This window comes from Polypterus senegalus, chromosome 1 (genome assembly GCF_016835505.1).
Source record: "Polypterus senegalus isolate Bchr_013 chromosome 1, ASM1683550v1, whole genome shotgun sequence".
NCBI classification, from domain to species: domain Eukaryota; kingdom Metazoa; phylum Chordata; class Cladistia; order Polypteriformes; family Polypteridae; genus Polypterus; species Polypterus senegalus.
In genome coordinates, this window is record NC_053154.1 from 123,729,781 (window position 1) to 123,745,355 (window position 15,575).

General features: G+C 34.3%; 1 protein-coding gene across 1 annotated transcript; it reads left to right on the plus strand.

Annotated features, from left to right (window-relative positions):
* The first annotated feature begins 1,496 nt into the window (after positions 1-1,496).
* LOC120528681 (extracellular calcium-sensing receptor-like) lies at positions 1,497-14,952 on the plus strand. Its single transcript, XM_039752872.1, has 8 exons — positions 1,497-1,550; positions 6,366-6,483; positions 7,380-7,560; positions 8,170-8,461; positions 9,089-9,898; positions 10,563-10,790; positions 11,643-11,766; positions 14,042-14,952. The coding sequence occupies exons 1-8, from the start codon at positions 1,497-1,499 to the stop codon at positions 14,950-14,952; spliced, it is 2,718 nt and encodes a 905-aa protein (XP_039608806.1).
* Positions 14,953-15,575: the final 623 nt, after the last annotated feature.

Below are 15,575 nucleotides of genomic sequence, written 5' to 3' on the forward strand. Positions count from 1 at the left end.
ATAGCTTATGGTATATTCTTTTCACCCTATAAGTTAATAAGAGATAGAAACTTTTTGCTATAACTGAGAAACAGTGTGATAATAAGCTCATTTGTGTTTAGAACAGGCCCCAGTACATAGGGACTTAAAAGGCCCATTTTCTTCTCAGAGATGGGATAAGCACACAGTTTTCTGAACATTTTGAAATGGTTCGGAAATGTTAAGTAAATAGTAATGATTTGAGATGTAACAAGATTAAGCTTAGAACTGAGCTATTTTAATCTTTTTTTGTGTGAACTGTTTTATTTTGAAACTTAACTAAACTTTCAAAAACGAAGATATTTTGTCTGTGGAATCATTTCTGCGCGTCAGGCTTTTGTTGACTCCCATTTTTTGAGTTAGAGCTGCTGAACTTTGGTAATTTTGGGAAAACACAGCTACATATGCAATTAGCTAGGGTGTGGTAAATGGTCAGTCTGTCTTGCAGTGTGCATCCAGGTCTTCCTGATCCTCATGTCTGCATCCAAACCACACTCATATTCACGGATGCAGCCAGGCTCCCCTTTCAATAGTCTGTACTCTTCCTCCTCCTCCACTGTTTATGTTGTCTACTAATCAGAATATAGCAACAGAAGGGAGAGCAGTGCCAATATAGGAATCTTTTTTACAATATCTGTCACTGTCCATGTCAGTGGAATGCTTGCACCCCTCTTTTCTTTAAATGTACAAAAAACATATGAAACTAATCATAATCGCTTGCTATGTAGCAATCATAAATCTCATTTAGGCTTTGATCTATTTCAGCTTTCCCTGATGATGCACAATATCTGTCCTGTGTTTCTCTCTGTTAAGCTGATTCAGATGTATGTGGCTTTTCGCTTTACATAAATGAAGTACCTTTCGTATACTTGTATCTTTTTGGCTTCAGTTCTGCAAACCTCTGTATCTAAAAATCTGACCTGCAATCCTCATGGACAATTTCAGTTTAATGGGTTATTCAAAGATGATGATATCATGCTGGGTATAATATTTGCATCTATCTATCTATCTATCTATCTATCTATCTATCTATCTATCTATCTATCTATCTATCTATCTATCTATCTAACTATCTAACTATCTATCTATCATCACACGCATGTACATGGGAGACAGTTTAACAGCTCATTTGATTGTAATTCTCCACCAATCCAGCAGCTGGTGATATGTGATCACACTCTCCTTTTTCTCCCTCTGCAGACCAGAAGACTCACAGCTCTCCTCTAATGATGTCACTGCAATGTCTGCCTATCTGGACCCACCTCTTCCTGCCTGGAACTCACATAACTGAAAGAATCACAATCTTCAACAGTCAGAATAGGAATCTGGTCTAAGAAGACTTGTTTTGATTTTTAACACTTTTTTTCGATTTCAAGTTTATAATAGTCAGGGTTGGCTACAAGGCTGTTCAAACATTTTTATTGCCTTGTGTTTCTATTACAGTGGCATAGTTGGCAGGATTTTTGCTGTGATGCAGCATGAAACAGCAGGACTTGAAAGCAGTCCTCCATTCCATGGCCAAGGATCTACAGGTACATAAGTGTAGGTGGAAGAACAAGAGACTTGGCTCACTGAATCAGAGGTATGTAACCAAGGTTGTGTTGCTCTCCGAGAGGGGCAACAGATAGGTCTGTCCCAGGTATTGTTTCCTCACCACTATGATGGTGATAAAGTGTTCTTCATATGGATTTTCGGGCATACTGCTAACCATGATTACCGGGGGCGTACAGAGTGGGAGCACATACAGTACAAGTGTCATTCTTAAGAAAAAGAGAGAAGTGCCAACAGAATGAGTCTTTAAAAACAATAAAGGAGAAATGTCCATTTCCCCGATATAAATGCTTATTCCAAGATTTGATTAATTAGATCGTTCCATATTTTAAAAGCATTTTTAACAGATCATCTAAGTGAGACTTTCTTTTTTTCTAAATTTAAATAGTACAGAACATCAGTTACCCACTGACTTATAACAGGTAGGCTGGGATTCTTCCGGTTGAGCAAGATAAGTATATGTGCTAGTAGTGTGGTATAAGCAATTAAAATCCATTTGTCCTTCTCCACTTTAAGCCCATCTGGGAGTACACCAAACACAGCTGTTAATGGATTAGGAGTGACTGTGACACCAAGGCTCTCTTATAGGCATTCAAAATTTTTTGTCCAAAATGATGTTAATTTGATTCACGCCCAAAACATGTGGCATAGTGAGGCTGGAGCTCGATTGCAACATTCACAGGTTGAATCTTGTCCTGGATACATTTTGGACAATTTTAAACAAGATAAATGTACCCAATAAAAAAATTAAGCTGAATGAATGAATGCTTTGCACATATGGAGCTAGAGTGTATTCTATGAATGGCTGCCTTCCACTCCTTTTCTTAAATTTTAAGTGAAAGGTCCTTTCTCCATTGTACCCTGAGATCTTTGAAACAAAGAGACTAAAATGTTTTTATATATTATTGAGATGCTTTCAAGAATGATCAGTATTGCCTCTGGATTAAAAATAGGTGGGGATTGAGGAAAATTGGGCAGGTTTTTTTTAGTAAGGTTTCTAATTTGAAAGTAGTGGAAAGATTGTGTTGATAGGAAGTTAAATTTGATGCATAATTGTGTATTAGATGCAAAGATATTATCTATATACAGTCCTGTAAGTGTTTTACTTCCAGATGTCTTCCAAACATTAAATACTGTGTAGGTTTGAGATGGTAGAAAAAAGTGACTATCATGTAGAGGTGCAACAGATAAAAGCTTCTCTGTCTTAAAGTGCTTCCTGCATTGGTTCCATATTCTGAGTGATTGATGGACAATTGGATTGATAGTATATCAATTTGTATTTACTGTGTCAGAAAGCAGGGCGCGTAAAGAAGTTCAGCATATTTTATTTAGTATATTTTAAACTGGTCTAAAAGAAATGGGAAGGTATCCAAGTCTAATACTGTCTACAAGAGGGTTTACTGGGAAAAGCAAACTTTTTTTAAATTTATTTTGAGTCTAGATATCTTTTGAAATTCTGCTAGTGCTTTGAGAACTGCTGGTATGGAAGTTTCTGAGACTGACATACACAGTATCATATCATCTGCATATAAAACCTTACATTTTACAAGTTTCCTATGGTTTTAGTATGTTTAGAGTATGTGTTAGTAATTACACACTACCTTATAGCTCCTTGTTTTGCTTTAGATGCTAGAATCAGTTTGTAGCAAAAACTGTCATGCTGGTACAAGAAAAATAGCTAGAAAAGGAGAGACAATCTGCTGTTTTGACTGTGTGCCTTGTGCTGATGAACAAAACAGCAATCAGACCGGTAGGTAAGGTTTGTCATGAGGCAAACATGCAAATTTAAGTCTGTGGGTATCCCTGCAATCAAACCAAGGTTACAAGGACAGGTTTAGCATTTTTAAAGTCTTTCATCAAAGCTGCTGGCAAAATTGAAGTATTGTAGAATAATTTCAATATTACTATCTCTCTGCTCAAATTTTAGGAATTTAATCCTTAAGAAAATAGAAATATAAGCCTTTAGATATTTTCAGAAATTTACTGTGGCATTTATGTATTTCCCATTTAGATTTGAATGCAACAAATGATCATCTGAACTCTGGTCTAATTATAAAAAAACAAATGTGTGCTAAAGCAAATGGAATTCCTTTCCTATTATGATGCTATGGGCATTACATTGGCAGCTACAGTTTTGACAGGTTTCTGTGTAATAGCTCCTGTATTTTCATTCTCCTTTGAAACACTCCTGTTTTTAAAGCCAACATTTCTTAACTGAGCTACTTTTTGCTGGTATCATTGATGTTATGTTTCCTTCACTCTTTGTCTTTCATTGCAGAGCCTTCACACATAACTCCCAGGCACATGGTGCTCCGGATAAGCTTGGTTATGTGCCTTTCTTGTATCCTGATAAAACTATTTTGTGATAATAGCTTTCACTGCAACACTGCCTGGAAAAAGTACAATGAAGTGGTTTGGTGTTGTTTAGCAGAGGTATAATATGGCTCATCACATCTCTCCAAAGTCCCACTAACAACACCAAATACCAGACTGTAAAAATCTTTTATATTTGTTGTACTGGGTAATCATTTACCAAAACTTTCAGTTATCTATGGCAGTAGTCAAATCAATAAATAAAAAAAAAAAAACTATTTTTCACTTCTAAATTCTAATGCTGTGCTACAGAAATTATGCTTAGGGTTAGGGTTAGGATAATTTATTTCCCTTTCTTTCCATACATCTTGTAGATGATGCATAATAATTCTGTTTAAGACAGTCAATAATGCCATTTTAGTTCTACTGAAGTTAATTGAAATACAAGGTGTCACGCACGAGTACATGGGGAGCGGCTTAAGGACCCGCCGGGCGCCGTGATCAGCCGTGCCGGGGGACAGAGGCGAAATACTGACCTTTCTTCTTTTGATTCCCTAGAAGGACCAAAATGCCACCGCCATAGACGTTCCCGGAAGTCTACAACTCCCTCCAGCTTCTGGGGTCCTTTCTAACCTCCGGTCCCCCAAAGATGACATCATTCTTCCCATCATTCAACACTGCTCTCCCCATCATTTCCTGTGCACCCTTATAAAATGTCTGACATACTTTATTTTGACTGTCTGTTATACTGGGTAGAAAATACTGACTAAAATGAACCTTTTCTTTTACAGTATATGGGGCTTAAACCACCCCAAACCTTTATACTTGTCTGTGCTTTTATTACAAAGGCTATTGGATTATCATTCAATTTATTCTGGTCCCATAGTTGCAACTTTTAAAATGTAGTTTTTAATCTCTGTAATATTTCTGAAATATTAATGTTGGATTAACAATTTTCCCTAGAAGGTATTTTTATTATTTTCTTAATGATTAGGAAAAAAAAACAAAACAAAAAAACAATATTTTCTGCAATTAAGCCTTAGTGTCATAAAACCACAACTAAGTGTGATTTTACATTTGTACTCTAAAAAATGTAAAGATTTGTTTTTCAGAATATGCTATAGGAAGTCTCCTAATGCAAGTAAAGTTGAAACAAAATTTTGAAGTTGGCACTTTAGACAAAATACAGTGATTGCATCATGATGAATTTCTCCTAGCCATATACATGTAAAGTGGAGGAAGAAAACTTATTAAAATCCTAATATTGCCTGTTTTTTCTTTTTTACACTAAATTCAATGTCAGACATGTCCTCCTAAATTCTGATCCAGTCTCAAGAGAAATGAGAGTGTTCCAAAAGATGTGGAATATTTATAATATGAAGATGGCTTGGGAATTACTCAAACAATGACAGCTTTTGCTGTGTTTTAGAAGTTTTTATTTGCTAATGAGGAACTCCAGTTTTTAAGGTCAACAACTCTGAGTTCAGTTTTCTTTTGTTAGTGACATTAGTTGTATACAGTACTTTCTTTGTTCTTTGTGTTTTATCGGAAAACTCTCACTCTTAACCATTATGTTGAGTAGTGATGAGCAAACTCTGCGAAGAGAGAACTCACTGTGATTTCAGCAAAATCAATTAAATGTTTGAGAACTTTACCAGACTCACTGAAACACATTAAAATCAATGAGAAGGAGGAATGGAACTAGTTTTAAGTGGATTATAATGGTGCAATGCTCTTTTAAGGGTTTAGATTATCGGTAGAAAATGTGTGTATACTGGTGCATACTAGCACACCAAGAGAACTGGTAGCAAAGAACAAAACATGCTTAATTTAACAGTGAAGATACAACATACAATAAATCTATGCAGAACAAAGACGTATTTTCATAATATTCATATTATGGTCAGCTAATGTACCCCTCAAATGAAAAACTGCATGAGGGCAGCAAATATACTGTAGCTGGAGTGGTGACATCATAACATAAATCTGAGGTTTGAGTATACTCAAAGTATGCATGTGTGAAAGATCTGCGCATGGATGGTAAACCTCTATAATGTTATGTTGGCCATGCAAAACATCTTGGGGTGATGGGAAAAAAATGTTTGTCTAAGCCAGCTACATGGCAAAATTCCATGGAAAATATTTAACAAATATTCATAGAGCACATTTGCTGCGAAAAACGCTTTGTTGAATTAACACTAAAGTTGAGGCACGTGATGTTTGGAATCATCTTTGTGTATTTTTGGTATTCTTGTAAAGACAATTGATGTACTCATGGTATTCAAAGCTACTCTGCCTGGTAATAACATCAGGAAATGGTCTGGTGCTGCCCAGCAGGGGATAAACAGTCTAGTTGTATTCAGTTTATGGTTAGTTATAGCTCCTACCGTTCCAGCAAAAAACACAAGGTATAACAATGCCAAAATTATCTCTGAGATTGATATTGGAAATTGGCTTTTTGGCTTGAGTTTCCTTTTTGCTAGCTTTTTCTTACTGGACACATACCAAGCACCTTTAATGAGGCCAAAGTCATCACTTTCAGCATGCTTATCTTCTGTGCAATATATGTTACTTTCAGACTTACTTATGTCAGCTCACCAGGTAAGTTCACAGCAGCAGTGGAGATCTTTGCTATTCTAGCATCAAGTTTTGGAGTCCTTGTTGCAATATTTGATACAATAGTATATATAATTGTACTGAGACCAGAGCGAAACACTAGCACAATTATGAGGGGTTGAGATAATGGAAAAAAAAAACAACAATCTAAATGAACAGCACTAATGTGGAATCCACTGTGGTAAATCTTTAGGTTTGTGTTTCCTTTAAAACATTTTCCCATGGTGGCATTCTACAAATGAATGAAAGCAGATACACCAACTTATCACAAGCTCCACGTTGTTAAATCCAATAAAGACCTATTTAGGAACATTTAATGTTAGGCAGAAAGCCCAGAGGGGGCTGGGTGGTCTTTTGGTCAGGAAACCCTGCTTTTTTTACCTCCAGTTTAACTGGAGGTTTTTTTTCTGTCCACCTTGGCCATCTGACTTTATTATCAGACTGTCATTTAGAAACTTGAAAACACAATTTTGTATGTAAGGACTCTTCTGCTCTAAAGTATATATCTGTGTTACTTAAGTGAGCATTATTTATCTTTTGAATACTATTTATTCATTATTATTCTTGTCTAAATTGAATTTGTTTTTCTTTGCGTATTACTGCTTCTTTGGCATGTTTTATAGCACTTTGAGCTACACTATAAAAGTGTACTATAGAAATAAATGTTGTTGTTTCCCTGATAATGCACAATATCTGTCATGTGTTTCAGCTGAGCTGTGGGATTTCTGTGTAACAAAGCATAGTTTTATTTTAAATACATGGACACCTCAGGAGGATTAGACATGCAGTATATACTGTAAAAGAAGATATAAATATTCAGAAGTATGTGGCTTTTGGCTTTACAGCAATGAAGTGTGTTTTGTATACTTGTGTGTTTTTAGTTTCAGTTTTTCAGACATCTATTTCTAAATATTTGACCTGCAATCCACATGGAAAATTTCAGTTTAATGGGTTATTCAAAGCTGGTGATATTATGCTGGGAGCAATATTTGCAGTTAATTTTAGAGCAATACCCCCAGAATTAAGCTTCATATCTAAACCTGAACAATGGAAATGTGAAAGGTGAGTGTATTAAAATTCACTATCTATCTATCTATCTATCTATCTATCTATCTATCTATCTATCTATCTATCTATCTATCTATCTATCTATCTATCTATAATAATGCTATCTCTAGATAAAGATATATCAGTATCTATTGATGCTAATATACAGTAAATTAAAAATAGAATTAATGTCATAAGTAAAGACTGCAGAAAAACAGAAACTTAATGAGGATTTAATTAGAATTTCAACTAATGAGTCTGATATGTTATACAATAATTACCAATAGAATATGAAAAATAAGCCATAAACAGGGAAACATCAAGCGATATTTGCAAAAATACACAAATGTATATAGTAGTTTTAAGCCCAAATTCTTATTATCTTCTGTTAGAAAAACTGATTGTCTGAGTAAGTTAAGAAAGATAGTGCAGCTACCCATTGTTGAATAGGATTTACTTTATTTTGCCAATTTAACAAAAATATAGTATGATGTTCTTAAAGGATACATAATAGAATGCTACTATAGGGCTTCTCTTTAAAGTTAACTTTTAAAATAAGTGATCACTTTTAAATTTTTACAGAACAAACTATACCATATGCTAAATATTTTAATTCTCCTATAGTTTTGACCTTGCTGTATTCCAAAGAGCACAGACCATGGTGTTTGCAGTTGAAGAAATAAACAAGGATCCTGCTCTTTTGCCAAATATAACTTTGGGATACAGACTCTACGACAACTGCATGAACCTGCAGGAAGCCATGCGAGCTGCGGCAACTCTTATTGGTGGAGAAGAGGAGGTTAAGGATGATTCCAGCTGTGATGGAGTTCCTCCTGTAGTTGCTATTCTTGGTGACCCATTATCAACACATTCCATTGCCATATCCAGGACTGTGAGTTTGTTCAAGATTCCTCTGGTAATGTTTTCTATCAATAACCCATATATGATGAAAATATTTAAAGTAAATGTTTACTGCTACTTAATTTCCTAACTTTCTGCAAATACCTTCTAATAAGATTTTAAAAGTGAGCATTTTAGAATAAAATTTTAAAACACCTAATAGTGGTTAAATTGTACATGACATTAATTGTATCTTCTCAAAATAATTTAATTGGAAAACTGGAAATATAGTATTGAGTGATTTGTTATAGCTATTTTTCCCTGAACTGAAAAATGTAATATTCTGACTGGTAGATTATAATACAGAATATTCCAATTAAAAATGAAAGAAATCAACCCATTGATTTGAGTTCAGTCATCAGTCATCAAGGTGAAACCTGTAATTTTACGTATTTAAAGATAATTGATATCTCAATGAGTGTGATGCAGTTTAACTGTGTGAAATGTTTTCATTAATGTTTTACTATCGGTGGTTTCCTCCCTGAAATCATTAACTTGTAGCATATCTGAACAAGCAAACTACATATTTTGTATACTTTATCAAATCAAATATCTAATCTAAATCAGTGTATACATATTAAAGTCTTTCCATTAAGGAATGCTGAAGCTCATATTCTAATCTTTGCAACTTTTTCATTTCTAGGTCAGTTATTGTGCAACTTGTTCATGTTTAAGTGATAAGCAGGAATTTCCTACATTCCTGCGGACAATCCCAAGTGACACATTTCAGGTGAAAGTGATGGCTGAAATTATGAACTACTTTGGATGGACCTGGGTTGGAGCTGTAGCAACTGATGATGACTATGGGCTATATGCTCTGACCAGTTTCAACAAAGAAGTGAAAAAATTTGGTTGTGTTGCATTCTCAGAAACATTAAAGACAAACGATAGAGCAAGACTGCTTCAGGTCATTAGTGTTATAAAACAATCATCTGCCAAAATCATTGTTTTGTTTCTAACAAAAACTATCATGGGAACATTTATAAAAGAAGCTGTTCTTCAAAATATTACTGGCAAGCAATGGATAGCAAGTGATTTGTGGAGTGCCTATCCTTCACTGGCCAGCAATGATAATTTTGACTATTTTGGTGGAACCATTGGGATCATCACAAGAAGAGGCTCCATTCCGGGCTTTGAAAAATTCCTCCGTGATATTCAGCCTACTTCAGATGTCAAAAACAACCTCTACAGTCAGTTTTGGGAAACACTATTTCAATGTAAATTCAAAAACTCATCAATGGCAGGAGATGGAAAAGTGTGCACAGGGACAGAAGACCTGAAAAGCATCAAAAATGAATATAGCGATGTGTCACAATTGAGAGCTTCCTACAACGTTTATAAAGCTGTGTATGCCCTAGCACATGCCCTGCATAACATAGTAATGTGTAAAGACAGAGAAGGGCCTTTTGAGAACAACACATGTGCAGACATTACAAAGGTGCAGCCCTGGCAGGTAAGGGAATCCAGAAGCACTTATTGAAACTGTGAAAGTTAATGACATGTATTAAAAGAAGAAGAACATGACTGTGTAAGGAAAACTATGTGATAAAGAAGCAGAACACTTCTTTTAGTTTTCTGTTGTCTACACTTTGGCAACACTGTAGAAGAGGGTTATTAGGAAACAATGTAGTCATCGACCTCACGGAGGAAACTATTAGTTTGGGAATAAGTTAATGCTAGTGGTTACGGTCATACTGCAAAATAAATAAATAAATGAAAATACAAGTGAATGAACAGTACATTGCATCATTTGTCATCTAGTGCTTTTGATTTTCCTGTGGTATTTTGATTCAAAACTGTTTTATAAAACTGATGAGTTGAAAGAAGTAGGTATGAATAGATGAATAGTCTATGATCCCAAATATGTTTCTTAAATTCTTCCAGACCTATATGTTAATTTATAAGCAACCTATTTATATGAGCTTCATTAATCTGTGGATAAAAATCAACCTCCAATTGCTCTATTAATATATAGTATATCTATAGATGTGTATATATAAACACAAATGTATTTATTGATGGCCTATAACGCAGATTAAATTTTTTTATATTTTTCTCCCATTGCTGTTTATATATAAATTAACAATTATGACATTTCTTTTATTGTTTCATCTAAGCTTTTGCACTATCTGAGAAAAGTCAACTTCACTACTCTTTCAGGGGACCGAGTAGCTTTTGATCAAAATGGAGATGCAGTTCCAATCCTTGACATTGTAAACTGGCAAAGAGCTGAAGATGGAGGCATGACCACTAAAACCATTGGATTCTTTAGTGAATTTGACATACATGAGACCCAGCTGATGATTAATAAAGACGACATCTTCTGGAATTTTGAATCTGGGAAAGTGGGTGGCTGTAGTTGTCTTGTGGAATTCAGTGAAATATGAAATATTTACAGTAAAATTAGGTTGTTACCACTATTTGCATAAAGTTTTCAAAGACGTTACATTGCTTTTTTTTTTTTTTAATTAATTTCTACATCTGAGGATTGCTCGTTGCATTTCTTCTTAGTATATACTCAGAACAACATGCTGGAAATTGAACCACATTATCTTTTGCAGTTTGTTCAAAGTAAACAATCAAAACCGGTATCAGACACCAGCAAAAACAATTATGTAAATATTTACTAAGTTGGAACTGCAATGAGATATTTATCCTACAGTATGCAATGTGACAATGATGTACTGATTTTTTTTATTAATCTCATTGTGTGATTTCTAATACTGGCTAAAAAAGGAGTCATACATGGTGATACAGGGTGCTATCTTTCCACCCTTAAAGTAGGAATTACCATATAATTAATAATGTTTCCTAATAATGTTATTAGTGAGAAGTCAAGCAAAATGACACCCTTTATTGGCTAACTAAAAAGATTACAATATGCAAGTTCAGACAGTTTAAAGTATTAAATAAACCTTGTAATCAGTAATGACACTTTTACACACATTCTCATGTAAATGATTTAATCAAGCAAATATATCCATTATTTTGGTAAATTATGAGATATGATGATAATAGCCATTACAGCACAGATACTACGGATAAACCTGACATTTGCATACTTGATAGTCACTTAATTAAAAAAGGCAATAACACCTCACATCAAAGTGAAGTTTCCCTATGGTTTTAATATGTTTTGAGTATGTGTTAATAATTACATGCTTCCTTATAGCTCCTTATTTTTTGTTGTGCTTTAGATGCCAGAATCAGTTTGTAGCAAAAGCTGTCAACCTGGTACAAGAAAAGCAGCTAGAAAAGGAGAGCCAATCTGCTGTTTTGACTGTGTGCCTTGTGCTGATGGAGAAATAAGCAATCAAACCGGTGGGTAAGGTTTGTTATTGCACTGCATAAACACGGGGCAAACATGCAAATTCAAGGAAGTGGGTGACTCTGTAATCAAATCAAGGTTGAAAGAACTGAGTTTAGCAGTTTGAAGAAGTCTTTAATCAGCTATGTTGGTGATATTAAGATTATTGCTTTGTCTCTGTCGAAACTGTAATAACTAAACCATTAAGAAAACAGAAACTTACAGAGTTGTAAAAAGTGCTCTGAAATGATACTTGAGTAAAGTTGCAGTACTTCATCAGATTTTCACTTTTACTGAAGTCTGAAGTATTTCAATAAAAGAAAAATCTTGTGTAAAAGTAAAAAAGTATCTGCTTTCAAAAGCACTCAAGTACCAAGTAAAAATAGCAATTTATAAAAATGAGAAGGTGCAAGGCTCTGCCTACAGGACACAATACATGTATTTTATTTTTAAACAACACTCACGCAATATTTGTGCTACAGAAATGCACTGCAGAATAGTAAATTGTGCAAATGCAATCATGTTGTTAATCAGTAGATAACTGCAGTCAGTTTCATGGTGATGACCCGAAGTGTGGTACTAGTGAGTATAGATATGACTTATGCTGTACCTCCACACTAGGATACCTAGCAGCTGAAGAGAAAAATAGTAAAATACAATGCAAAGAAGTAAGAAAAAATAAACACAAATTGGTCTTATTATACTTTACTGAAGTAAAGATGCAAATATTATGTTAAATAATAATACAACAATTTTATAATTGTTTATCTTTAACAAGAATTCTTTTAAGAAAGCAGAGAGTTCCTTTACTTAATTTGGTTTCCAATTTTATCTTTAAACTACTTGCTTGAGCACTCATGTAAACTATCAAATTAACTACAATTAAAGTATTATTAACTTTCTGGCATAACCAGACGTGTATACCAGTTGGTTGTATCATAATATAAACTGATATTTTTAATGCACAATTTAAATTGCGCAGGTTAACATTTTCCAGTACATGTAAGCATTAAACTAACTTGCTTTAATATTACACTACAAATAATTCAACTTCCAAAGAAGATAATGAAATGACAATTACAAATCTGGGTGTCCTACTGAAAAATGCTCTGGGTTGGTTCTGTTAAATTAAATGTTTTCTCCTGAATCACATAAAGGACTGATATGATAAAAAAAAGTACAGCTCAGAGAAAAAATAAGTCTCGCAATTTGCAATTTAGTTTAAGACAGAAACAGATTTTCAGAAATTATTTAATGATTTACTCAGAGGTTACCCTTGCACACAAAACTGAAAAATTCGCTTAATAAGCCAGCTGTACTTTTCCTTAGTCATTGTGGCTCTAGTGGATTCTGGTCAGTAAGGCTGTGCTCTGTTAGCTTTCCCTGAGATTAAATTCCATGAGGTAGCAACAATAATATGTATCTCTTCTTGAAGAAAAGCAGACACCCCTTTTATTAGCTGTTACATAAAATTGGGACAACAAGAAAGCTCACAACCCATGAGCTCTTGCAAGGAACCCAGTTTTCTTCAGTTAAACAGCAAGGTTTATGGCTGGACTCATGCTAGCATTAAATTAATTCAGCTTGTCAAAATCCGCCAAACATGCTATGGGAATTACATTGGCATGCAAAATACGCATTTTGTTTGCACAATATTTGCGGTTTCAAGATATTACCTGAAAATCTAATTTCCACAAGATTAAAAAGACACTTTTTTTGGACTTCAAAGGATCTGTCTAAGATAGCTTAAGAATAGGAAAAAATAAATGGTAACTTCCACATACATCTTTAAATTTGAAGATGAATTCTTGAAGGCAGAGATTTGTGTAGGTGCTGTCTTCAAATACGACTATGTGGACTATTCAGTTTCTCAGTCTCAACAGTAAGCAAGAAGCATGAGACCGACCTACCAAATGAACAGTGGAAGACACCCTATTGCTCTTTTATTTTTGAATGATTCCATTGGCTGTGTCCGAACAACGTTGAATTATAACAAAAGTTCACAACACACCCTATAGGTCTCTTAGATGAATTTATAATAATTTGATCTGCGTAATGAGTAACTAGGACTTGCTGGAAAATGTAATGAAGTAAAAAGGATGCTATCTGACCTAAAATGTAGTGGGGTAAAAGTAAACATAATCCTAAAGTAAATTTAGTCAAGTAAAGTACAAATAGCTGAATAATGTACTTAAGTAAAATAACAAAGTAGTTATAATTCGTTATTTTACAACTTAAGCCACAAAATCGTTTTTCAGAAATTAATTCATTTATTTTTTTCCCTTTTAGATTCAATTGAATGCATCAAATGTTCATCTGAACTCTGGTCTAATGATAAAAAAACCAAATGTGTGCTAAAGGAAACAGAATTCCTTTCCTATGGAGATGCTATGGGCATTACATTGGCAGCTACAGCTTTGACGGGTTTCTGCTTGACAGTTGCTGTGCTAGCAGTTTTCATTCACTTTCGAAACACTCCTGTAGTTAAAGCCAACAATTCTGAACTGAGCTACCTTTTGCTGGTATCGCTGATGTTATGCTTCCTATGCTCTTTGTCTTTCATTGGGCAGCCTTCACACATAACCTGCATGCTCAGGCATGTGGTGTTTGGGATAAGCTTTGTTATGTGCATTTCTTGCATCCTTGTAAAAACTATTGTTGTGATAATGGCTTTCACTGCAACAATGCCTGGAAAAAGTACAATGAAGTGGTTTGGTGTTGTTCAGCAGAGGTGCACCGTTTTTGTCTTTACTGCTCTTCAGGCTTTGATATGTATAATATGGCTTATCACATCTCCCCCAAGTCCCACTAAAAACACCAAATACCAGACTGCAAAAATTATCTTTGAATGTAACATTGGATCAGCAGCAGGATTTGGCTGCCTTCTGGGATATATTTGGCTACTGGCTGGTGTTTCTTTTTTGTTAGCATTCCTTGCCAGACGTCTACCAGATACTTTTAATGAGGCCAGATTCATCACGTTCAGCATGCTTATCTTCTGTGCCGTCTGGATCACTTTCATCCCCGCTTATGTCAGCTCTCCTGGAAAACACACAGTAGCTGTTGAGATCTTTGCAATTCTGGCCTCAAGCTTTGGTCTTCTCTTTGCAATATTTGCTCCAAAATGTTACATTATTCTCCTAAAGCCACATAAAAACACCAAGAAATCTTTGATGTGTAGAAGCTTACAGAAATACTAATGACAGAAAATAACAATTTCACACTGATAAGTATTTTTATTTTGGCCTGTTATATTTTAGATATTTGATTGAAATAAAATAAAATAAAACTGACAACTCTATAAAAGAAGTTCATTTTTTAAAGCATGATGTGGCACAAAAAATGTTTTCGCAGTATGTTGCCAAATATTCTCCTTTTTATGTTTCCCTTCAAAGTGCTAAATTTAACATTGTTATTTTAAAACAATACCATGGCAATGTTTAGTCTATAGTATAATACTGTATATCATAAAAGATATACACTTTAATTTGATAAAAATATATTCCTTGTTTATTTTATTTTGTATCCATTAGGCTTGAATAAAAAACTAAATTGCCTTTAAGTCTAGAGTATTGTTATTTTTCCTAATATGGAACTTATTAGTCAATTTCAGTTCTTGCTGTCTATCTGGTCATCCATCAATTTTAAAACCTCTGTAATTTTTTTGTAATTTTAAATTGTTCGGGTGCTAGTAGGTATTGTTATTTTAAGATTACCTATGAAGACATACAAGTAAGTCCAAAGGATTGCCATAAAAAATATCTTAAATGTAAATAGACTGAAAGCAATGGATAAACATGTTAGAACTGTAAAATAGAGAAAC